The sequence below is a fragment of the Muntiacus reevesi genome, chromosome 6 (assembly GCF_963930625.1).
Source record: "Muntiacus reevesi chromosome 6, mMunRee1.1, whole genome shotgun sequence".
NCBI classification, from domain to species: Eukaryota; Metazoa; Chordata; class Mammalia; order Artiodactyla; family Cervidae; genus Muntiacus; species Muntiacus reevesi.
This window is the reverse complement of record NC_089254.1, coordinates 42,404,532-42,429,604: the sequence shown is the minus strand read 5'-3', so window position 1 is coordinate 42,429,604 and position 25,073 is coordinate 42,404,532. Positions and strand designations below refer to the sequence as shown.

The window sequence follows — 25,073 nt, the reverse complement described above, 5'->3', positions numbered from 1 at the left end:
CTAACTGTTGCTTCTTGACCTGCATACAGCTTTCTCAAGAGGCAGGTCAGGGAGTCTGGTATTCCCATTTCTTTAAAAATTTTCCACAGTTTGTTGAGATACACACAATCAAAGGCTTTGGTGCAGTCAATAAAGCAGAAGTAGATATTTTTCTGTAACTCTCTTGCTTTTTTGATGATCCAACAGATATTGACAAGTTGATCTCTGGTTCCTCTGCCTTTTATAAATCCAGCTTCGACATCTGGAAGTTCACAGTTCACATACTGTTGAAGTCTGGCATTACTCTGTGTAATTTTGAGCATTACTTTAATAGCGTGTGAGATGAGTGCAATTGCGTGATAGTTTGAGCTTTCTTTGGCATTGCCTTTCTTTGGGATTGGAATGAAAACTGAACTTTTCCAGTCCTGTGGCCACTGCTAAGTTTTCCAAATATGCTGGCATATTGAATACAGCACTTTCACAGTATCATCTTTTAGGATTTGAAATAGCTCAACTGGAATTCCATCACCTCTACTAGCTTTGTTCATAATGATGCTTCCTAAAGTCCACTTGACTTCACATTCCAGGATGTCTGGTTCTAGGTAAGTGATCACACCATCGTGATTATCTGGGTTGTGAAGATCTTTTTTGTATAGTTCTGTGTATTCTTGCCATCTCTCCTGAATATCTTCTGCTTCTGTTAGAATCCTTTGGGAGGTTTTAAAATGCAGATTCTTTTTCAATAGGACTGGGGTGGTATGCTGCATAACAAATTATTCCCAACTGAGTGGCCTAAGGCAACGTCTGTTATCTTCTAGTTTCTGCGAGTTAGGAATTCAGGTTCTGGCACAGGACCTCTCCTGAGGTTGTACACAAAGTGAAAGCCAGAAGTGCGTTCATCTGAAGAGCCAACCAGGGCTGGAGGATCTCTTTCCAAGATGCTCACTTATCTGGCTGTTGGCAAGAGGCCAGTTTCTCTCAGTGAACTTGTCCACAGGCTCTTTGTGTGTCCTTCCAGGGGGAGAGAGAGAGGGAAGGGAGTGCAGACGCCTCTTACGGCCTCATCTCAGAAGTCACCCACTGTCTCTTCTACCATACTCTGTGTAACAGTAGCAAGTTACGAGGTCTAGCCACTCTGAGAAAGAGGAGAATTAAGCTTCACTTTTTGATGGGAGGAGTGTCAAACAGTTTGTGGAGATGGTTTAAAAAGCTTCACAGGTGGAACCTGTTCCCAGATGTTGCGGGTGCTGATCCTTGGACCAGACTTTGAGTAGAAGGTGCTAAAGGGCCACCAGTGAGACTTTAGTCTAATGATGCCTTAGTTTTGGTACCATATCTACTTTCCAAATAGGTCTTCTGAGATAACTATCTAAATTATTTATTCATTCTTACTTGCTCTCTCTCATGTTACAAATATCAACCATATCAAACAAATTAATGTCCACAAGAAAACTATATTTTGAGCAAGCAACAAGGGTTGGAGACTGGAGTTTTGTCAGACACTCCTCACCTTGATTAGAATAAAGATGAGAAAGAGCCTCCCTTCAATTTTCTTCAGGAACTTTGATGTGGTTCTCTCCCTTCTGCAACACATGAATCTGACTTCCACCCACTGAAGCTCCAGCTGCCCATGTCTACACCCATACACAACATAGTTCTCCCCACAGAGTTCCTCTTCTTTGAGCTGTTTTTATTCTCTCATCAAACACAATGATTTCTTCTATTTTAAATATAGTAACATTAATTCTCTTGAGATTTCTTTTGCATGTTAGACATTATTATCCCTGACATCACCCCTTGTCAGGTGTAGTGACAATAATTCCATGTAATATCAATTAACCTTAAAAGGCATTCTTTTAGTTCTATATTTTATCATATTATTTCTTGAAACAATTTTACTAAACTCTTTGCTATGCAGTACAACACAGAGATTGAAATATTCTGCTTAGTTAATAATGAGGAAACTAAAAAGATATTATATGAACCCTGGATTATTTTTCCAGAAAGATTGAGGGAACATGGCATTATAGCTCAGATTGTAAAGAATCTGCCTACAGTGAGGAGATCCTGGTTCAATTCCTGGGTTGGGAAGATCCCCTGGAGCAGGAAATGGCAACCCACCCCAGTATTTTGCCTGGAGAATTCCATGGACAGAGGAGTCTAGCAGGTTACAGTCCATGGGGTCACAAAGAATTGGACACAACTGAACGACTTTCACTACTACTACTACTAGAAAGATTGAGCTATAATAAAATTAATATAACAAATACAAATTTACTAGACATAATTTGTGTGAATATTCAGCTAGCACTTCAGTATCCCCAGTCATAATTTTGAATATACAGTGCCAGTCTTAGGAACAGTTATGGAATAGGCAATTAGATAGATGCCAAGAAAGCCCTCTGCCCTTCCCATCAAATAGAATATATATATTTTTAATTATTTGCTAATGATATTTATATTATATGTATATATATATTCTGTTGACTCCTACCATTTCATCATTAGCAGTTTTTTCCTTTGCATTCAACATTACCCTTCCCCTGTGTAAAATAAAAAATGTTCCTGGGAGAGGTAGGAGGAATCGCACATGAAGTATCTTAAACTTTCATGTATATTCCCTAAATCACACTTCTCTGGTGATTAGCAGAGGGAGGTGGGGCAGAAGAGAAACATGAAGGGGAGAAGGTGAAACGAGAGAGGAAGGTCAGAGTATCGTCAGAGTAGAGTGAATTCTTCTGCTTTGCTATGTAGTAATTTGTCTTTATCAGTCTTCATTGACCCAAGTTCTGACAGAGTATGAAATGCCTGTAAAAGTTTCCTTCTGCTTAAGAGAATTTCAGATTGACCTGTGCTTCCTATCTGGCGCATCAGCGGCAAAGAGCCCTTCTTGATTTTGTGCTGGGAGATTGAGATATTCCTTCTGAGTATATAATAATGATATGAGACTTTGTACTGTTCAGGACAGAATCTAAAATTCAAATACATAATCTGAAGTGCATTTTTATGTCCCCCTTACCAACCTCCTCATTGCTCATACAAAGCTGAGTGGTCTTTAAAAGACCTTATGCATTTTTTCCCCCATTTCCTAGGAGTTGGTGCATCAGAAACTGTCAAGAAATTGATGAGCCTTCAGGTCTACTAATTCATTCCTTGGAAATTAGACAAATGTGCCCTCATTCTATGAGATGCAATTTGAAGTTTCTAGTACAGTCTTGCCACTTAAAGTAATACTGTTTCTTGCCTTTTTTGCCTCTAGGAAAGCTGTCCAAGTAACTGGATTTATGTCTTTTAACACAGGGCTTGTTGTTCAGTATTCAAATGACAATGGGATACTCTGGCATTTGCTTCGAGAGCTGGACTTCATGTCATTTCTGGAACCACAGATCATTTCCATCGACCTTCCACGAGAGGCAAAGACACCTGCTACAGCTTTTCGATGGTGGCAGCCCCAACATGGCAAGTTACTGCTCACCCCGACTTTCCTGGTAGCATTTAGATCATCCAGTTAAAGCCACTTTGTATTGTGTGCTTTTTAATTTGCTGTCAATTTCTAGATAATTTGATTTAAAACTGTAGTCATAAAGATATTCATATTGCTATATAATGAACCTCCTGTAACTGCTTTTATTCATCTGATTTCAGGGAAGCATTCAGCCCAGTGGGCCTTGGATGATGTCCTTATAGGAATGAATGACAGCTCTCAAACTGGGTTTCAGGATAAATTTGATGGATCTTTAGATCTGCAAGCCAACTGGTATCGAATCCAAGGAGGTCAAGTTGATATTGACTGTCTCTCTATGGATACTGCTCTGATATTCACTGAAAACATAGGTATACATTTTCACTTGATAAGGGGAGAATATTTAATTAACTAGAGGACTAAATTAACTAAAGCCCAAGAGGAGATTCTCTAATGCCAAACTATGTGCATAACTGCCTGTGCTGAGGGAGGCAGTTGGAAATAACAAGTTGTTTGTCTTCTAGTTTGACTTGGTGAACCCAGTAACAGTTTTTGCAGGGACTGTCTTTCATGTCATGCATAATATGACCAATGTTTCTTAAAAGTGAGGCAAAATATCTATCTGAGAACATTCGTGTGTTTTATAATTTGCAGAATTAGAATTTGCAGACTCTCTGTTAGCCTGTCTCAAGGTGGTAAGGCTTTTCCAGTTAGCAGCCGTCCATATTTCTGAGTCTGTGCTAACTAGATAAAAACAGTCAGTGTGAGATGAAAAGTCAAAGCACATGTGAGACACTATAGATAAGATATGATTTTTGTTTACTACTGAAAGCATGACAAGCAGAAACACCAAATAAGAGAGAGGGCACAATTATGTGCTACCATTAAACTTTTCCTTTTTCGTAGGAAAACCTCGTTACGCTGAGACCTGGGACTTCCATGTGTCAGCATCAACTTTCTTGCAGTTTGAAATGAGCATGGGCTGTAGCAAGCCCTTCAGCGACTCCCACAGCGTACAGCTCCAGTATTCTCTGAACAATGGCAGGGACTGGCATCTTGTCACTGAAGAATGTGTTCCTCCAACCATTGGCTGTCTGCACTACACAGAAAGTTCAATTTACACTTCCGAGAGATTCCAGAATTGGAAGCGGATCACTGTCTACCTTCCACTCTCCACCATGTGAGAATTGTCATTTGGCTACATGTCAGAACTTCAGGTTTCTGTCACCTAATTGGAAAATAATTGTGATGCCACTTGGAAATTCTATTACTCTTTCATGAGAATTATGCATGGAACATACCAGTGGGGAGAGAAAGTTCTAGGTGGTTGGGTAATAACTTTTAAATATGGTTAGGAGTTCCAGGAGTTTTATGAGGGTGAACTTTTCTGCTTCTTCAGCAACCTGAAGGTTGCCCAACAGATTCAGGTTTTAAATTGTTGTAAAAATAAACATCTACCGAGTAACCAGAGTGATACTTTGCCACATGGAGCAGTTTGTAAAATCATTAGATGTAGAAGAGTGTCCTTAGTTGTTGTTGGCTTTTCTCTTTTAATCTCCACACCACAATAAGAGTAAAAGGTTCATTCTTTTGAAATGCTCATATCATTTTACATCTTTCTTCTCCTCCGCAGGATCTCAGATTACATTCAACCCTACCTTATGTTAGCGCTTACAGCAGGTTCCCACTTCTGTGGTTTAGGTGTTGGATAGTGAAGGATCTTTCTAGGAACTAATGTTACTGTGGTGGGTGAGAGAGTGTGTACCATCCTGGGGCTGCTCTCCCCAGATCCCTACATCTTCCTTCCACTGCCCTGCTCTGAATTGTAGACACATTGGCTTCTGCAAGCTGCATTTGCCAGCTGCATGTGTTTTCTGGCTTCCTGGTAGATTTAGGGAGTAACAGATAATGGCAAGAAAGTAGAAGGTGGAAACAAAGTTAAACCAGGGTATTCCTCCCCCTCCCTCTCTATCTCAAGTACATCTTGGCCAAGTTCAGCAGCTCCAGCTCCACCTCGGTGTCCCTCCAGGTGACACTGGCCCCTGGCACTAGCAGCACCTCCTCCTGTATCTCTCCATCTTTGGACTTGCAGTGGCTTCCTGACTTTCCTAAACTCTTATTTCCTCACTGATGCTGCCACTCACTATGCATCCAGTACTTTGTAAATTCTCTCCATTAAACACTTAAAGTGGTTCCCATTTTCCTGGTTCCATTTTGATTCAGAGATGTGCAAACAAGTGACAGGAAAAAAAACCACCAGAAATCAATGTGTTTTAGTATTTAACCTAAAACAGTTTGCTGTGGACCCCAGAGCTTTAAAGAATGCTCACTTGTAGCTCATTTATTCACTCTATTTTTATTCAACAAACATTTATTAAATATCTCTGCCTGCAATGCAAGAGATACAAGAGACATGGGTTCAATCCCTGGGTCAGGAAGATCCCCTGGAGAAGGAAATGGCAACCCATTCCAGTATTCTTGCTTGGAAAATCCCATGGACAGAGGACCCTGGCAGGCTACAGTCCATGGGGCCGCAAAAGAGTCAGATACAACTTAGCTACTAAACAACATTATGTGTTAGATCTCTGGTACAAAATGAATAAAATGATGCCTGGATCCAAATATATGATTTAGGATAACAGGTATCTAAACAGTTATTTATGCTATAAAATGCTAACAGTGACAAAACCCAGGGATATTATTGAAACAAAGGGGGATACTATCCAACTCAGTTCGGGGAGATCGAATGGAGCTTTCTGCAGGAACTAATGTCTGAGTTGAGTCAGCATTAGTGAATAGAGCTTATCTGAGTGAAGAGGCTTGCGGGAGGTCATATGTGCTGTTGTAAGCCAAAAAAAATCCCAGAGACCAGAATATGAGTTGATGGGAAAACTCAAGGACTCGATGCTATTAGAGTACAATTGTGAAGAAATAGGCAAAGATGAGGCAAGAGAAGAGGGCAGATGATGAAGGGGGCATGTATTTCATATTAGCAGTTTGGCATGTGCAGGGGAACCATTTAAAGTGTGTTAAGCTGAGTGGTGACATGATTAGATTTCCGTTTCAGAGCCACCACGCTGGCAGCTGTGTTGCATTGAAGGAGGACTTGTGTGGGGAAAACAATAGCACTTGAAATGTTACTATTGAAATTCCACTTCAAGTCAACTGTGTTTTACATTCCAAATAACTTAACACATTTCTGCTGTGCAATCTGTTCCTAAATGAGAGACTGCTACTGCTGTTTGGTAAGGCTGTACATATTTCTGAATAAAGTGGTCTTCTGACAGTATATCCCAGTTAACAGATTGCAGATATAATTAAAAAAAAAAAAAATGGGGGTTCATCACATCATTCTAGTCCTCACCTTTATGGGAACCAGGCCCTCAGGAACCAAAATAGAGGCAGAAGTTAGATAAGGCTTCCATTTACTACCTCAGAAACCTTAGGGACAGTAGGACAGAGACCTCATGGCAAAACTTTGTAAGATTCCAACTTATCCTCATGTTCATCATCCTCAGTCTCTTTTCCAGTACTGAAAAGTTGTAAAAGCCTGAAAGCAAAAACTAACATTCTGCATAGAGTTAAAACACAGAATAAGTTGATAGTTCAAACTTTTCCAAGTCACATGTGTTCAGAGGCTCTTATATGAAAGAAATGGTGAAATATTTTTAAAGTATATTTTCTACTCTCCTGTTTTTCGGTCAAGAGTAAACATCATCCAAAATTTGGTACAAAACAAAGTGTGTCGAATAAGAGAAAACTGGAACCCTGAGGAAGACACTTTTAAAATGAAAGAATTAAATGTTTTGTTTTTGAAGGTTGCCACTCAAACCAAGTATGATTTGTTTGCTTTCTATTTTGTTTTGTTTTTCTTAGATCTCCCAGGACCCGGTTCAGATGGATCCAGGCCAACTACACTGTGGGGGCTGACTCCTGGGCTATTGATAATGTTGTGCTGGCTTCAGGGTGTCCTTGGATGTGCTCAGGACGAGGGATTTGTGATGCTGGACGCTGTGTGTAAGTTAATGAAATTGGCAGTTTCTTTCTTTGTAATGCAAAAAGAAAGATAGTATCTTGATCTCATGACGTATAATGCCTTTTCTCCACTCATTTTTTTCCTTAGGTGTGACCGGGGCTTTGGTGGAGCCTACTGTGTTCCTATCATTCCTCTACCCTCGATTCTTAAAGATGATTTCAATGGGAACTTACATCCCGACCTTTGGCCTGAAGTGTATGGTGCAGAGAGGGGGAATCTGAATGGTGAAACCATCAAGTCTGGAACATCACTCATTTTTAAAGGGGTCAGATAAGATTCTTCACTAGAACTGAAATTCCTGTCTTTTTTCAATGCTCCACACCGATGCATTTCTGTTCAGATGATATATTATTGTATACACTGTTACTGTCTTCTAACACATATCATGCTTCCTCTTACATCCACTGAGATCATTTTTTATGATCACTTCAGCATTAAACTCCTCCCTTGCTTTGATAATCAGATCTTCCTTACATTCTGCTGGAATTACATATGTAAAAATTATATATACACTATTTCTAGAATCTTGACTTCTAGAATGTAACATTTTGTGTGTTTTCAGATATTTAATTTGAAATATTTTTCTAAATGACTTTATGGAAGATCTTTGCTTTTTCCTTCCATTTTCTTTCTTTTCCTCCTGCCAATACAACCATTTGGTGACTCTAAGAAAACCAAACATTTAAGTCAAGTTAAATCATTACTGTATTTTATGTATTTCAACCTAAATGTTGGTTAGAGGGTTATTAAGCAAGTATGTGAAACTGTGCTGAGCTGGCACATCTTCGTATGTGAATACGTGCCACATCCTGCCCCTCTCAGCTGGGGCAGTTGGCTAATCTAGGTGTGCAAATGAAATCTTTAACAAAAATCCGCATGGGTCTCTGTACAACCTTAATGATTAACACCTAACACTTAGAAAATTAGACACCCTGGAACTTTTTCAATTATAGTTAATAGATGCTGGCTATCATTCTTGTTTGAGTCCAGAATTCTTCTCAAGTGTTTAGATGAGATAGAAAAACACTTGGGGGTCAGGGAGATTCACGAGTCCCTGAGAGCGGTAAATGACTGAAGAAATTGAGGTAGGACATTTCAGGGTAGAGACTGCTGTTTTGATTGTGTGCATTTTAATTCTTGTTTGAGGCTTTAGCTCTTACTACCACTATCTATTTGAAGCAATTGACAAGACTACAAAAAGGTAAATCCTGTGATTCAAATATCTTTACCTGATAAAATTTTAAGCAGTAAATTAACCTGGTTTCTAGGTCCTATGAACAAAGGAAACATATAGTCTTTTATATTAGAATTAAGTATTTTCTCTTAAAAAAAAGTATTTTTTCTTTAGCCATCCAAATGCAAGAGCAGCCAAGCATTATATGTGTTGGACATATACTATCTATCAGTCCTGCAGGATGCAAAGAAGGCTCAAAAATGCCATTCAGTAGGTTGCAGTTTGACCTAGAAAGGCATTCTTTTGTGAAAAAGGAAATGATAGTTTCTTTTCAATGTTTATAGATTCAGGAGTGCTATCTGCTATTAAAATAGCTTTGCATTTAGCACAAATGGATTACTGAACCTGGAAGAGGATCAGAAAAAAAGCATCTGTATGAGCTAGAATATGTGTAGAAGCAGGGCAATACAGTTCCATTGGGCAATATTCCATATCAAGTACTTAACTGTAAATAAAATTTAAAATGTGAAAGAAAGATGCTTTCGTATTTCAGATCATGCTGACTTTCAACAAAATTGTTTCTACAAGATACACTATGAAATGTGTCCTTTAATGCCTGACTTATATTGGCCCATGGGAGCAAGTTTATACTCATATTCTGTAATCAAGGGTGAAGAGTAATCATATTCCTTTATCTTGATGTTGTCAAGGGATATTTATGAACAGGATCTGTTAACTACCCACCTCAAAGTTTTTTCATTGTAAGATGAAGTGACCTTTTCCCATGACCTTAACCTCTATATGGCGCCAAGCTATGAAAACATCCAAGGCCTTAAGCTGATAAGTGTATGAGGGAAAGGGTAAAGACATCAAGACATGAAGGATAGGCAGTGACCAAGCATTGTGGACTGAGCAGGGCAGTGGATTATTAAGATAAAAGAAAAATAAGACTGGAAATATAAGGCTTTTATACAACCACCTTCAATCCTGGAAGTTTGAATCTCTGCTTTGTATAAATGCAGTTGCTTTTTCATTATGATATCAAATAATTCTCAAATTCTAAATTTAGCATTATCTAGATATCTCTCCCCAAACCAAAAGATGATTTAATAAACAAAACACTGATATTTTATAAAGGATGGAGGATAGGTTTCAGAATCTGACATATCTGAATTTGAATTCTACTATCATCACTTTTGCAATCTTGAGCAAGTTACTGACCTTCTCAGATTTTCCATTTCCTTATGTGCAACAGGAAGAATATGTTTCACTTATGAGTGAAAGGTGATTTAAAAGAGTAAAGTGGTTCTTTTAGAACCCAGCATGCTGTGTGCACTCAATATGTGGTTGCTCTGTAACAGGAAAGCCCATTACAAAATTAGTCTTATTTAAAATTTTTCAGCTATTAAAGAATGCATTATAAAATAAATATTAAGAAGAGGAAGAATTTGCTTCCTCTACATTACATTCCACTTGGTGTCTGTTAGCTGATAATTAAAAAGCCAGTAGACAGTTCAGTGTCCACTCAGTATCGGCCAGCCCTACACCACCAAAGAGTCACTTCATTCAGAGTCATACTTGAGAAACTGAAAGTCCTGTTAGTACCTAGGACATTTCCATAGCGAAATTCTATTTTATTGGGCTGTCACTGCAATCCTGCATACATGGAGAAAACAAGCTGTGGAGCTGTCAATCCCAGGCAACCAGAAATAGTTAATTAGCAGAAAAATTACTAAAGCCAGTGTGATCACTTTCCGCCTTCCTTGGCTTCTCTGCATGAACGCTTCCAGCCTGGGCTTAGGGACTTGCTTAGTTACGCCTTATTTAACTTGACCAACTGGAGGGTGTTGTGTCAGCCTGAATGAGAGCCTCCCGGGGCTGTCAGAGCACGCAAAGGAGTAAGTTCTTAAGACTCTTTGGAACCCTGAAAAAGTTACCTATTAGCTTCTAGCTTCCAGCAGGAGCTGGCACATTTTCCGTCTGTTTCCTCTTTACCCCTCTCACAACATGCTGTGATCAAAGGAGGCTGTTTTTTAAAAAGGTTTATAGATATATAATAGTATCATTTTTGCACTGCTTTCTATAAAAGTCACAGCAAAGTGTGACTTAGAGTTGAACCAATGAAATGTTATTCAAGCATAGAGAATGAAAGCCATTAAAAGGGGAAATGATCAATTTTCCTTTCAAACTGGATCAAGTACTGTCTCTTGATCATTATGCATCTATTATTTAGCTAATATAAGTTAGATGTATAAAATCAAAGGAAAATACTCTCACAAATAAAGTAAGATTGCTTAACATGTATGTTTTTTTGTTTGCAGGAAGGACTACGGATGCTCATTTCAAGAGATCTAGACTGTACCAACACGATGTATGTCCAGTTCTCACTTCGATTTATAGCAAAAGGTAAGCCATTTCTATGGGTGTGAATTCACTATTTCCCTTCAAGCAAATTTCCCTTCAAGCAAATTTCCCCATGTATGATTCCTCCTCCACAAAGAAATAACAGATTTTAGGCCATAAATTTTGTTATATGGGAGAACTAACATGAATTTGAGTGCATAAGTGTTCACAAATGTTCTTCTATAATATATATTCATTTTAATGTCAGGGTAAGATTACTACTTATTTTATAATGATTTCATACAGAAATAGTAATCATACTAGTCCTCTGCTGGTTAAATTTATCATCACATCCCTGGATCTTTTTTTCACCACATATGTCTAGCTGAAAAAAATTTAAATTTAAAAAATTTAGCTTTTGGAAACTTGGGATTTTCTTTCACAGATGTAAACCCCTAAAGTCAACTCTGTCATTCCGACCTTTCATAGTAACTAAATAATTTTCCTGACAAATAATGTCATTTGGATATAAGGAATTTTCAAGTAGATTTTTGATAATATCTTGAGATGTAAATGTTTGACCCTTTGTAGAGCTGTGAAGCCTATAGAATCAAAAATTTTTAATATTTCCTAAATGAAATACAGAAAGATATGTGTTCATACTGAGAAAAAGAGGGAGATAGTACTGTGTGAAAAATCCAAGATTTGGTGTGTGTTTTGAGATCTATTTATCCAGAAATTGCAACCCATCATCACTTCAACTTGCCTCAGAAGCATTTGAACTGTAAAGCATCTATGTGAATATAAGCCAAGTTATGCACTGATGCAAAAAAAAAAATAGTCTAAGATTGTACAGTATTCCCGTTTTTATCACAATGTGTTTATGCCTGTGTTTTCTTCTTTCTAGGTACCCCAGAGAGGTCCCATTCTATTCTATTGCAATTCTCCATCAATGGTGGAATCACCTGGCACCTGATGGATGAATTTTACTTCCCTCAAACTACCAACATACTTTTCATTAATGTTCCCTTGCCATATACTGCCCAAACCAACGCTACAAGATTCAGACTCTGGCAACCTTATAATAATGGTAAAAATGCTTAAGTTCTCCTGTTATCAAAACTGATTGTGGCATGTTAACATGCTTTCGCCTAAGGTGTGGAGGAAGGGTTTGTCAGCCAAGTGACTTTGCTGTCGATAGCACATTTTGCATGCTTCACTTTTGAGGAGTTTCAAGGAATATCTAGCTTTATATATCTCTACCTTCATACTTGACTATATATTATCTTCATGTTTGACTCCTATGCAAATATAGCTAAATCCTGTCATAGAGCTATGCTTTTTAAAAAACAATCCAGCTCTACCATTAGGTACTCATCAGTTGTAACTACATTTTTTACTGAATTCATTTAGGAATACATAGTTCTGAGTGCAGCACTTTGTTAATGAGACAGAACAATGTTAGAGCAAAATGCCGTGACAAAGAGGGACCGACACAAGCAGATAGTGCCTGAGATAAAATATTCTGTCATATACACTTGACTCAGTGATAAGTTAAAGTGAATGTATAATTTAACAGCATTTTCAGATGGTTATAGAAAACAATTTTACAGATTTGTAATGTTTTATTACTTACTGTATTTCTATTAACTGCTTTTTATAAAGGACCAGACTCTACCAAATTGTACCTTTAATGGCCTAGGTAAGCACAGAGATATCATATTAAGCGAATTCTTTGCAAAGGTAACACAAGAGTGGATAAGAAAAATGTACTTCCATCTCTAAAACTTAACCTGAGTGTTTCCTTTATAACCAGTAAGTCAAAAAATAAAATAATTGTAACTTATTGTGAACAGAAAAAATAATCTCATATAATCGCTGAGTCCAAAAATGCCACCAGTTTTACAATCCAGAGGATAGTTGTCTTCATATTATGTTTGGAATGCTTACCAATTTTTCTTCATTTCTTTCACCAACTGCTTCCAAAACAAGAAAAGGGAAGGAAGCTACTAGGATTAGAACAGTGACAGGATTAGAGAGGGAAAGGCACCTGTGACTTCATTTAAATCATCAGGTTGTTTCTATAGGCTTCTATTTATAGATCCTTTTATATATTTTATAAGAATTCTACTAAAAGTAGGAATCAGTGAAGAAACAACCTTGGGGAACCTTGTTGTTTCTGCTTGCCGTGGTCTTATCATCTCGTTTCCAGTGCAATCCAAGCAGTGTTTTGCAAAAGCACCGGGCTTGCCCATCTTATCTTCTCAGTAATATCTTTCTTGGGCTTCTCAGGTGGCTCAGTGGTAAAGAATCTGCCTGCAATGCAGGAGACCCGGGTTTGATCCCTGGGTTGGGAAGATCCTCTGGAGAAGGAAATGGCAACCAATTCCAGTATTTTTGCCTGGAAAATCCCATGGATAGAGGAGGCTGGTAGGGCTACAGTCCATGGAGTCACAAAAGAGTTGGACACGACTTAGCAATAAAACAGCAAATATCTTGCTTAAACACTCTACCTGAGTTGCTGAATCAAATTCTATGACAGCCTAAAGAGTGATTTTCCTCATTTTCTGTATGCTCCCATATAGCTCCAACGAAACATACATGTTTTGAAAAGCATTAAGGGAAAAATAAAGTAACATATAACAGAATGTTTTCTTCTGTGTAGTTTTTAACAATGAAATAAAGCTGCACAACAAGCCAGTGTTGTAATGGCCATGGTCCTTAAGCCTAAAGGAAACATGATTCTGAGTCATGAGTTGACTCTAAAATATCCTGAGTTGCTCCATAAATAGACTAGTTAGTGTAACTCATTTCTAAATCCACAGGCTGACCATCCATCCTCATATATTCAGGCATGTTCCAGATTCTCCTAAACCATGAAAGCATGACTCAAAGCCCACTCTTGCTGCTGGAGGGTCCATGGTACCATAGCACTGCTGTGACAGGAAGGGAAGCAAACTCTTACCAGTCTTCTGAAGTTAGTGAGGCTCTTTCATGCAGTGTCAACTTAAAAGGATTGAAAGCGTAATTTTTTCCACACTTTAATCTGATAACACAGTATTGTATAGTTTGTGCTTCTTTGTCTAGAAGGCATATGTTTAAACCAATAGTTACTGAGTTCCTTCTGTCCTTTCTTCCTTTGAGCAAAAATGTTCATCCAGTTTTCACCTTTGAAAAACTTGCTTTATCCAAAAATGCCATAGGTAAGAAAGAAGAAATCTGGATTGTTGATGACTTCATCATTGATGGAAATAATTTAAACAACCCTGTGATGCTTCTGGATACTTTTGATTTTGGGCCCAGAGAAGACAATTGGTTTTTCTATCCTGGTGGTAACATTGGTCTTTATTGCCCATATTCTTCCAAAGGAGCACCGTAAGTATCTAATTGACAAGTTAAAAATAAAGCCACTGCTCTATAGAGATCACAGTGAGCTTTTGCCTAAATGGATTCCTTGTTGTTTTCTTGTATAACAGTGAGGAAGATTCAGCTATGGTGTTTGTTTCCAATGAAGTTGGTGAGCATTCCATTACTACTCGTGACCTGAATGTGAATGAGAATACCATCATACAATTTGAGGTACTTGACTTTGTTCTATTAGTAATGCTTTAAATTTTATCTTGAACAAAATCTAGGAACGAGGAGGAAAATCTCAGATGATTTCATGCATTATGACTTTCCATTTTTGTGCAAGGACAAAAGAGGTTTTACATCATAATTCATTTTTATTAGCAGAATGTATTGTCCTACCGAAGTGTATTTCTGAATTTTTAGTCCTTTATTTATGACATAATTTCCTCACCTACTACAATGAGAAATTGTCAAAATAAATTATTTCAAACATTATAAAAATGAAAAGGACTATACTATTCTAGTGCTATTTTCACAATGTTTATGTGTTACTTAAGACCCAGGTTAGTGTGATTATAGTCTATACCAGGCCAGCACTTTTGTTTAATATTTATCATGATGTCATGAATTTTACAGATAAAATAATGCTTACTATTTTTTTAAAATTTCTGTATATTTCATTACTCTTCATGGACTCCTTATATTTTTCAAGACAGAAATTAAAAATGTATGGAAGAAAAACTTTTATATATTTTAAAAACTCAGATAAAATCAGCAGAACCAAAGATACATTGTGCTAAGATTCAATAGTCTTAACTTCTGAAGATACTTGTTTCATGATTCAAACCTATACTAATCATTGGACAGGCTTAAATTAGTGCCTAATTGTGTCAACAAAATTTTTAATATTTGCTCTAGATTAATTGTATCCTCTAAATTAGAGTTGTTTCTTTCATCTTAAAATCAGAGACCAAATGATGGTCTTAGTGGAGAAATTATTCTCTATTTTAAGCTCTCTGTTATATTTTCTAATTTTTTTAAGTTATTTATATAACCTTATTTTATATTTTCTATTATTTATGCTTTAAATGTTAATAAAAAGTAATACCTGTGGCCCTTTCAAGAGTTCTGTTATCAAAAGAATCTAGGTAGAAGCAAATGCCTGTAGTTGAAAAGTTTACTCATCAGAATAGTTTACCCATCAAAAGAAAAGAGGAGTAGCGTCAACAACAATAAAAATTATAGAAATATATCCAGTGGCTATGACAGCAAGAAAATGTTAATCCCAATTGGAAGAGGGAAGTCTTTTTCATGAAAAGAATCACATGCATTTGTTTAAGTTTTAGTTTAATTCACTTGAAAGCATGAAAAAGGAATGAAGTGATTGTGTCCCTAATGTTAAAAAGTCCTTTCTGAGAATGTTCTCACTATGCCAGGGAAATGGTGACAACAATTTTATTTCATTCTGTTTTAATATTGAAAAACACATACTGAAGATTCTCCATGTGCAAAACTTGGGATTGTTTGAAGGTGTCACAAGACGAAAAATAGAAGGTCTTCCCATCCAGCAGTCTGAAAAAAAGCTAATGGTTAAAATTAAAGAAACAATCTTTTCACTACAGTTTGTATGGCTTGGCAATGAATGTGGGCTAAAGGTAAATTTTGGAATTCCATGCAAGTCTCTGCCTTATTCGCTTCCTAGCTTTTTATAAAAATGAAGGAAAATAAATTTTTCATGAGGCCCTTTGAGGTTCTTTATGAAAAAGTATTATTTAAAGGTAATATGCAATATTACTCAGGCAAAACAGAATTTCATGCTGTTAAATATTTCAGCAAGACAGTTCCCAGGAAAATGGACCCTCGAGAAAATAATGAAGTGGTGAATCATTTCAAGGCTTGTTGCTCTGAGGTAATTTGTATCATTTTTTTCTTCTTCGTCAAGATCAATGTCGGATGCTCAACTGATAGCTCCTCTGCTGATCCGGTCAGACTGGAATTTTCCAGGGACTTCGGGGCAACCTGGCACCTGCTGCTCCCCCTCTGCTACCACAGCAGCGGCCACATCAGCTCCTTGTGCTCCACTGAGCACCACCCGAGCAGCACCTATTATGCGGGGACCACCCAGGGCTGGAGGAGGGAGGTTGTGCACTTCGGGAAGCTGCACCTTTGTGGGTAAGGACCTGCTGCTTCCAGTCGTGTTTTTCTCATTTCACAGTTTTCTTCATGATGTCATGGTTGACTTGCCACTTTATCAGGGAAATGTCTACCTTACATTTCCTCCTCAGTTCTCCACTGAAAGCAGATCAGTAGGTGTTTAAAACATAGGACACTGAGCTGACATACTACTAATTCATGGTTTGAGTGTGTGTGTGTGCTCAGTTCTGTTCAACTCGTTGCGACTGCATGGACTGTAGCCCTCCAGACTCCTCTGTCCATAGGATTTTCTGGGCAAGAATACCGGGGTGGGTTGCCATTTCCTACTCCAGGGGTCCTCCCAACCCAGGGATCAAACCCATGTCTCCTGTATCTCTTGCATTGGCAGGTGGATTCTTTTACCACTGAGCCTCCTGGGAAGTTAAAGAACATTTGGCTTGAAGATAGATTTAAAAGAGCACATCATGGGCAGCATCCTGTGCTGGGGTTTATATCCACATAGGTCTTTATTAGATCAATTAAGAAGCAACAGAAATATAGTTTTCCCTCAGAGTTATAATCTGTCCCCCACCTCACAATTTAAATGCAGTTAGAAGTTTTACTTTCAAATATCTACTTATATCTTTTGTGCAAGGAGAGGGCACATGTGGAGGGTGGAAGCCCGCAGAATATTCCAGGTATTTCATAAATATATATATATATACACACACACACACACACATAAGCACTCTTCCCTGGGTATTTCTATTTTTTCAATCTCTCTCAGTATTCTTGTTACATATATGTGACTCTTCCATTGAAAAGTTATTTGGAAGTAAAGAACTTCAATTCCAATAAATATGAAATGAAAAGTATAGTTCAAAAAATAAAGCTAATAATATAGGTGAACAAAAAGGAAAAAGTCAACAAAGCAGCCTACTTCAGAATTTGTCTTTTCCCTGAGAATAAACAACTTACTCTTTCAGGGTATTAAAAAAAAAAAACAACACTAATATTATACTTTCAAGATGGGAATAGATTTACATTCCCCATGTGAAACTCAGCATAATTAGAAGTCTCAAGTCTTCAAGTGAAACTACTAATACCTAGTACTTTTCTAAAAGTGTGAAAGTGAATCTTCGAAAGTCTTCATTCTCTATGAACATAAATCCATTCACTCCTCATGATACCATCAGCAAAATTTTTGTAATTTGATTGCTAAGGACTCTAATATTTTGTACTATTGAGTATATCATTTATTAATTCTTACTGTTACACCAGGATACTGTTCTAATTATTCGAAAATCTAATTGTTTTTTAAAAAGAAGCATTACTAAGTAAAACATCCTCAAGATTCTTTGGAAGTGATAGTCGAGGAAGCAAGGAGACTCTGAAGACCATAAGAATAGACAGAGCTGATGACTCAGTCAGCAGCACAACCAGAAAGCTGCTGTTAGGGTGTATGGAGATGGGGTGTGAACCTTGTCTATATAAGAATTAGCAGGGGGAAATAGCTCAGGAAAAAACTTTTAATACAAAATCAATTGTGTTATTTAGGATTATGTTATCATTATATGTTGCAAGAAATATAAAGAGGCTTACCAAAAACAGTGGAAGAACTTATTAGAAACGTACTAGGAAAAGCATGGACTCCACTGAGAAAGTGTGAGGACATCAGCAAGAGGAATTTGTGATCCTTTTTATCATGCTGATAATAACATCACTCATCAAACTCCAGCTCTCATTTTCTAGAATTCTTAATTCTACATTTCTATAAAAGAAAATCTGAGCCAGTCAGCTGTGACCAAAAGGCCAAGAGCTGCAACAGAGGGAGAGATGCCCAAAGTCCATGTTTATGGGCAGTACTACTGTTGTTTAGTCGCTAAAGTCATGTCTGACTCTTTTGCAACCCAATAGATTGTACCCTCCAGCTCCTCTGTCCATGGGATTTCCCAGGCAAGAATACTGGAGTGGGTTGTCATTTCCTTCTCCAGGAGATTTTCCCAGCCCAGGAACTGAACCCATGTCTCTTACATTGTAAGGCGCATTCTTTACCACTGAGCCACCTGGGAAGCCCTTATGGGAAGTGTAGACAGGGAAAAATGGTTGGATAGCCAATCACTTTAGCACCTATGACCAATACCATGGTCATTATGGTATTGTGAAAAGCTCCAGGTTTTCTTTTTAGTGGACTGTTAATTTCTTCCAATGGCTCAGGTAAGAATTAGGTTAAATAGAAAACAACCATAAAGCTGGGTGAAAGCCATGAGTTTAGATTGTCTTAACAACTGAGACATGCTTTCAAAAGTTACTACATGAAAATAGTCCATTTTAAAGGCGTATGAAATAAAATCACTGCCAACCAGAGGTACTGAATGAAGCTCCCCACCCCAGGACAGTGTTCCAGGGTCCCAGAGCCTGCATCACTACCAGTTGATTTTGCCCACCTGGCTGTGCTTATACATGAGGCGTGGTGATATAATTTAAACAAGAGAAATGCAGACATCTATATTTTTACCTACTGATACTGGGATTTAGTTTAAAATATGCTTCCTTTAATTATAAAAGGTACAGAACTTAACCATCTTGTTCTTTGTATTCCATGTGATTTTCATTTCTACGAAAAGAAAGTAAATGTATTAAGGAGGCATGCCAGCTCTTACAGTGGTATGAACTTACCTTTCAAACTGCCTTTAACTGTTTCTGCAAAGAGAAGAATTTGCCTTAGAAGTGTTGTGTAGTCCCTGTTTCAGGAAAACAATTAGCACTCTTCTTAAAACCCACACAGGCATGAATTGCTGGAAGGCAAAAGTTAAATTTTCTCCAATTCAGTGAACCATTCCTTGGTTTGTATTCAGCATGGTACATAATAATGGCACAAATGCTAGATGCTAAGAAAAATATATTACCCGTGTTTAAATTGCCCTTTTATGTGCACTCACAGGACACTAGGTACCAAAAAAACTATACTAAATGTTTCAGGTGCAGAAATGGCATTTTTGCCATTTCAAATGTCAATTCACATTTGAAGCGTTAAGCTTCCATCACATTTTATTCACATCACCCTTGTGTCTTTTTCATTTGGAATCTTTTTGTCTTTGAAATTTTCTAATTGCTTTTGCTTTATACAGTTTCATAATGAGTCAACCAAAAACCCTATTTAATGAAAGCACTGCTGTGTGCTTGAAATTTAAAGTTTACATTAAAAAACAGATCCTTTGAATACCACTAGCTTGGGAGAACAGACACTGACATACACTACGGAGGGTGGCAGTGAGAAATTTTCAAAATAAGATTTCAGCAGATGGGGAACCACAGTGAAACCAGACTCTTCAGCCCATTTATCATAGTGCTTGCAGTTTCTGTGTCAAGACAGGTGAACAATAATAAATATCCAACCAAGGTGGTTCATTTGTATTCAGAACATTTGAATAAATAAGAAGTTCAAAAAAACCCATGTAGGCTTTCGTTCAAAGGAAAGCTCCAGCCATTTCCCTCAGCTCAGCAGTCTGAAAGTTCAAAAGGTAGGAAGTTCTTCTTGCCAAGACTAAACTCTGACAGGCATTAGATAATAAAATTTAATTATGAACTGGCATTTTGGGAGCACCTTAATATAGTTGGACTCTTGATATGAACAAAGAAATTAGGGTTAAAATTATATGTGGGAAGTTGACTCTGTCTGCTTTACTACCTACTAAACTTTAGAAGTATAATAAATGTTTCTGATACTGACTTCTAATTTCTGTTCTCAAAAAATTATTCTGAATTTTGTTTCTATATAATTGAAAATTGGGCCAATTCACAGGGTACTAATATGAGTGCACTGGGTTGGAAAGATCCCCTGGAGAAGAAAATGGCAACCCACTCCAGTATACTTGCCTTGAAAATCCCATGGACAGGGGAGCCTGGTGGGCTACAGTCCATAGGGTCACAAAGAGTCAGGCACTACAGAGAGATTAACTCTTGTGACTTGTGTCAGTTCAGTTCAGTTCAATCACTCAGTCATGTCCGACTGTTTGTGACCCCATGAACAACAGCACGCCAGGCCTCCCTGTCCATCACCAACTCCCAGAGCTTACTCAAACTCATGTCCATCGAGTGGTGATGCCATCCAACCATCTCATCCTCTGTTATCCCCTTCTCCTCCTGCCCTCAATCTTTCCCAGCATCCGGGTTTTTTCAAATGAGTCAGTTCTTCGCATCAGGTGGCCAAAGTATTGGAGTTTCAGCTTCAGCATCAGTCCTTCCAATGAACACCCAGGACTGATCTCCATTAGGATGAACTGGTTGGATCTCCTTGCAGTCCAAGGAACTCTCAAGAGTCTTCTCCATCACCACAGTTCAAAAGTATCAATTCTTCGGCACTCAGCTTTCTTTATAGTTCAACTCTCACATCCATACATGACCACTGGAAAAGCCATAGCCTTGACTAGATGGACCTTTGTTGGCAAAGTAATGTCTCTGCTTTTTAATATGCTATCTAGGTTGATCATAGCCTTTCTTCCAAGGAATAAATGTCTTTTAATTTCATGGCTGCAATCACCATCTGCAGAGATTTTGGAGTCCAGAAAAATAAAGTCAGCCACTGTTTCCACTGTTTCCCCATCTATTTGCCATGAGGTGATGGGACCGTATGCCATGATCCTAGTTTTCTGAATGTTGAGGTTTAAATCAACTTTTTCACTCTACTCTTTCACTTTCATCAAGAGGCTCTTTAGTTCTTCTTCACTTTCTGCCATAAGGGTGATGTCATCTGCATATCTGAGGTTATTGATATTTCTCCCAGCAGTCTTGATTCCAGCTTGTGCTTCCTCCAGCCCAGCGTTTCTCATGATGTACTCTGCATATAAGTTAAATAAACAGAGTGACAATATACAGCCTTAACATACTCCTTTTCCTATTTGGAAGCAATCTGTTGTTCCATGTGCAGTTCTAGCTGTTGCTTACTGACCTGCATGCAGGTTTCTCAAGAGGCAGGTCAGGTGGTCTGCTTTCAACAAAAGGAAATGCAAAAAAGCAAAATGACTGTCTGAGGAGGCCTTACAAATAGCTATGAAAAGAAGAGAAGCCAAAAGCAAAGGAGAAAAGGAAAGATATACCCATTTGAATGCAAAGTTCCAAAGAATAGCAAGGAGAGATAAGAAAGCCTTCCTCAGCAATCAATGCAAAAAAAATAGAGGAAAACAATAGAATGGGAAAGACTGAGATACCAAGGGAACATTTCATGAAAAGATGAGCTCAATAAAGGACAGAAATGGTAGGGACCTAACAGAAGCAGAAGATATTAAGTAGAGGTGGCAAGAATACACAGAAGAACTGTACAAAAAAGATCTTCACAACCCAGATATTCACAATGGTGTGATCACTCACCTAGAGCCAGACCTCCTGGAGTGTGAAGTCAAATGGGCCTTAGTAAGCATCACTACGAACAGAGCTAGTGGAGGTGATGGAATTCCAGTTGAGCTATTTCAAATCCTAAAAGATGATGCTGTGAAAGTGCTGCACTCAATGTGCCAGCAAATTTGGAAAACTCACAGTGACCACAGGACTGGAAAAGCTCAGTTTTCATCCCAATCTCAAAGAAAGGCAATGCCAAAGAATGCTCAAACTACGCACAGTTGCACTGATCTCACGTGCTAGTAAAGTAATGCTCAAAATTCTCCTGGCCAGGCTTCAGCAATACGTGAACCATGAACTTCCAGATGTTCAAGCTGGTTTTAGAAAAGGCAGAGGAACGAGAGATCAAATTGCCAACATCCGCTGGATCATCGAAAAAGCAAGAGAGTTCCATCTATTTCTGCTTTATGTACTATGCCAAAGCCTTTGACTGTGTGGATCACAATAAACTGTGGAAAATTCTGAAAGAGATGGGAGTGATTTGTGTGACCATCTATATAAGTAGCTCCTCTGAAAAAAGACTATCTTCTTTGAACTGAGTTTTATACATAATAAAATATACTCAATTATTATATTTCTGGCCTGCTACCTAAATATATAGATTATTTCTAAGGAGTTTATTATCTTTAGCAATATGATAGGACAATCATCTTATAAGTAAAAAGCAAAATTACTTTTCATTTAAAGAGAAATTAAGAAATAAGAGACATTTAACTAAAAATAAACTTGACTTTGTCATTCGTCTCTTTAAAATAATCTTTTGAGGTTCTCTGTTGCCAAACAGGACAAAATCCAAAACACCCTAGTGTGGCTCTTAAAGCTTTCCACATAAAGTGATGTTCAAGAAACACTAACTGAGCATCTGCTATGTGTGAAACACTGCACTAGGCACAAAAGAGTTTGCAAAAAAGAAACAAGTATGGGTATTGGTCTCTGGGATTCATAGCCAAAAAGGGAAATAGGTGTGCTTTTAAATACTCATAGCTGTGATAGCTATAATAATGGAACTTCCATCAAAATTATGGAAGAGAGAGAAATTAAAGGACTAGTTATTTACCATATTACCCAGCAAATTTACTACCATCCTATCCAAAACAGGTATTCAAGCAAATTTTTGTACACAAATATTCATAAAAGCATTATTCACAGTAGCCAAAAAGTGGAAACAAACAAATGTCTATCAGTTGATCAGTGACTAAATCAGTTGACTTAGCCATACAATGTAATATTATTCAGTCATAATAATAAAATAATTCTGATACTTGGCTACAGCATGGATGAACCCTGAAAACCTTATGATAGGGGATTAAAGCCAGACAGTAAAGGTCACATGGTATGATTCCATTTATATGTAGTATCTAGAATAGGTAAATCCACTGAGACAGGAAATAGTTTAGTGGTTTTCAGGGACTGGGTGTAGGGGAGAATCAAAAGTGACTGCTAATAGGCACAGGATTTCCTTTAGCATGAATAAAATGTCTTGGAATGTGATGGAGGTTATGACAAGCTAACAAAGTGAATGTACTAAACACTGCCAAACTGTACACTTTAAGTAGTTATTTATTACTTTTATATTATGAGAATTTTAAGTTTATTTTAAAAAGATTAGTTATACAGAGCCTGCATGCTAAGTCATTTCAGGTGTGTCCGACTTTGCCAGCCCATGGACAGTAGCCTGCCAGGGTCCTCTGTCCTTGAAATTCTCCAGGCAAGAATCCTGGAGTGGATTGCCACTCCCTTCTCCAGGGGATCTTCCTGACCCAGGGATCAAACCCAGGTCTCCTGCATTGCAGGCCGATTCTTTACCATCTGAGCCACCAGGGAAGCCTGTACAGAGGTTGTGTGTGTGTTAGTCGCTCAGACGTGTCCAGTTCTTTGTGATCCTATGGACTGTAGCTCACCAGGCTCCTCTGTCCACGGGATCCTCCAGGCAAGAATACTGGAGTGGGTTGCTGTGCCCTTCTCCAAGGAATCATCCTGACCCAGGAATTGAACCCAGGCTCCGGCATTCCAGGATGATTCTTTACCATTTGAGCTGGGAAGCCCCATAGAAAATGTTTAATGGAAACTGCCTCACCAATAAAGTGTTGAAAAAGATACAAACCCAGGTGGAGATTTGAGAGTGACACTATTGGGAAAGGCTTGTAGAAAGAGGAACTTTATTGGCAACATCCTGGAGATTGAGTAATGTCATTTGTGGTCTTGAAATATTGAACCTTGTTTTCTACTTGAGTGTGGTACAGAGGTGGTAACTGCCCACTGCTCACCGATCAGATGTGCTTACTTTGAAGATATTGTTCTGTTGGTTAGCTTTTGAAAGACTTGTATCTCTTTTCCAGATCTGTGCGTTTCAGATGGTACCAAGGGTTTTATTCCGCTGGCTCACAGCCAGTGACGTGGGCCATTGATAATGTCTATATTGGTCCACAATGTGAAGAGATGTGTAACGGACACGGGAGTTGTATCAATGGAACCAAGTGTATATGTGATCCTGGTTATTCAGGTCCAACCTGTAAAATAAGCACCAAAAATCCTGATTTTCTCAAGGATGATTTTGAAGGTAATCTTTTCTTATGAAACCTATATAACTTTGTGAAAGAATTTACACATTAAGCACAGTTTGTGTGTGCTGTCGCTTCACTCGTGTCTGATTCTTTGTGACCTTATGGACTGTAGCCCACCAGGCTTCTCTGTTCATGGGATTCTCCAGGCAAGAATACTGGAGTGGGTAGCCATTCCCTTCTCCAGGGGATCTTCCAGCTCAGGGATTGAACCCAGGTCTCCTGCATTGCAAGCAGATTCTTTACCATCTGAGCCACCAGGGAAGCCTTGATTTTTTTTGTTTGTTTGTTTATAACTTATTTAAAGCCTTGCTTTTAACTGTGCTCCTCAAGATTTCATCCTTGACCATATTGTCCTCTGATGTGGTACACTCTGCCTTTCAGGCTTTCCTGGTGGCTCAGACAGTAAAGAATCTGCTGTAATGCAGGACACTCGGGTCTGATCCCTGGGTCCAGAAGATCCCCTGGAGAAGGAAATGGCAACCCACTCCAGTGTTCATGCCTGGAGAATCCCATGGACAGAGCAGCCTGGCGGGCTACAGTCCACGGGGTCACAAAGAGTCAGACACAACTGAGCAATTCACACACACACACACACACACACACACACACAATTTGTAATATAAAGGTAATCAT

General features: G+C 38.2%; 1 protein-coding gene across 1 annotated transcript in view; it reads left to right on the top strand.

The window, feature by feature from the left end:
* Positions 1-25,073, top strand: part of RELN (reelin) — a 530,384-nt gene that overhangs the window by 439,450 nt on the left and 65,861 nt on the right. Inside the window, exons 32-42 of the mRNA XM_065939296.1 lie at positions 3,280-3,438; positions 3,625-3,813; positions 4,349-4,622; positions 7,319-7,459; positions 7,566-7,743; positions 10,974-11,058; positions 11,903-12,085; positions 14,199-14,370; positions 14,472-14,574; positions 16,289-16,518; positions 24,216-24,436. Coding sequence (XP_065795368.1) covers positions 3,280-3,438; positions 3,625-3,813; positions 4,349-4,622; positions 7,319-7,459; positions 7,566-7,743; positions 10,974-11,058; positions 11,903-12,085; positions 14,199-14,370; positions 14,472-14,574; positions 16,289-16,518; positions 24,216-24,436 — 1,935 coding nt within the window. The remainder of the gene's footprint in view (positions 1-3,279; positions 3,439-3,624; positions 3,814-4,348; positions 4,623-7,318; positions 7,460-7,565; positions 7,744-10,973; positions 11,059-11,902; positions 12,086-14,198; positions 14,371-14,471; positions 14,575-16,288; positions 16,519-24,215; positions 24,437-25,073) is intronic.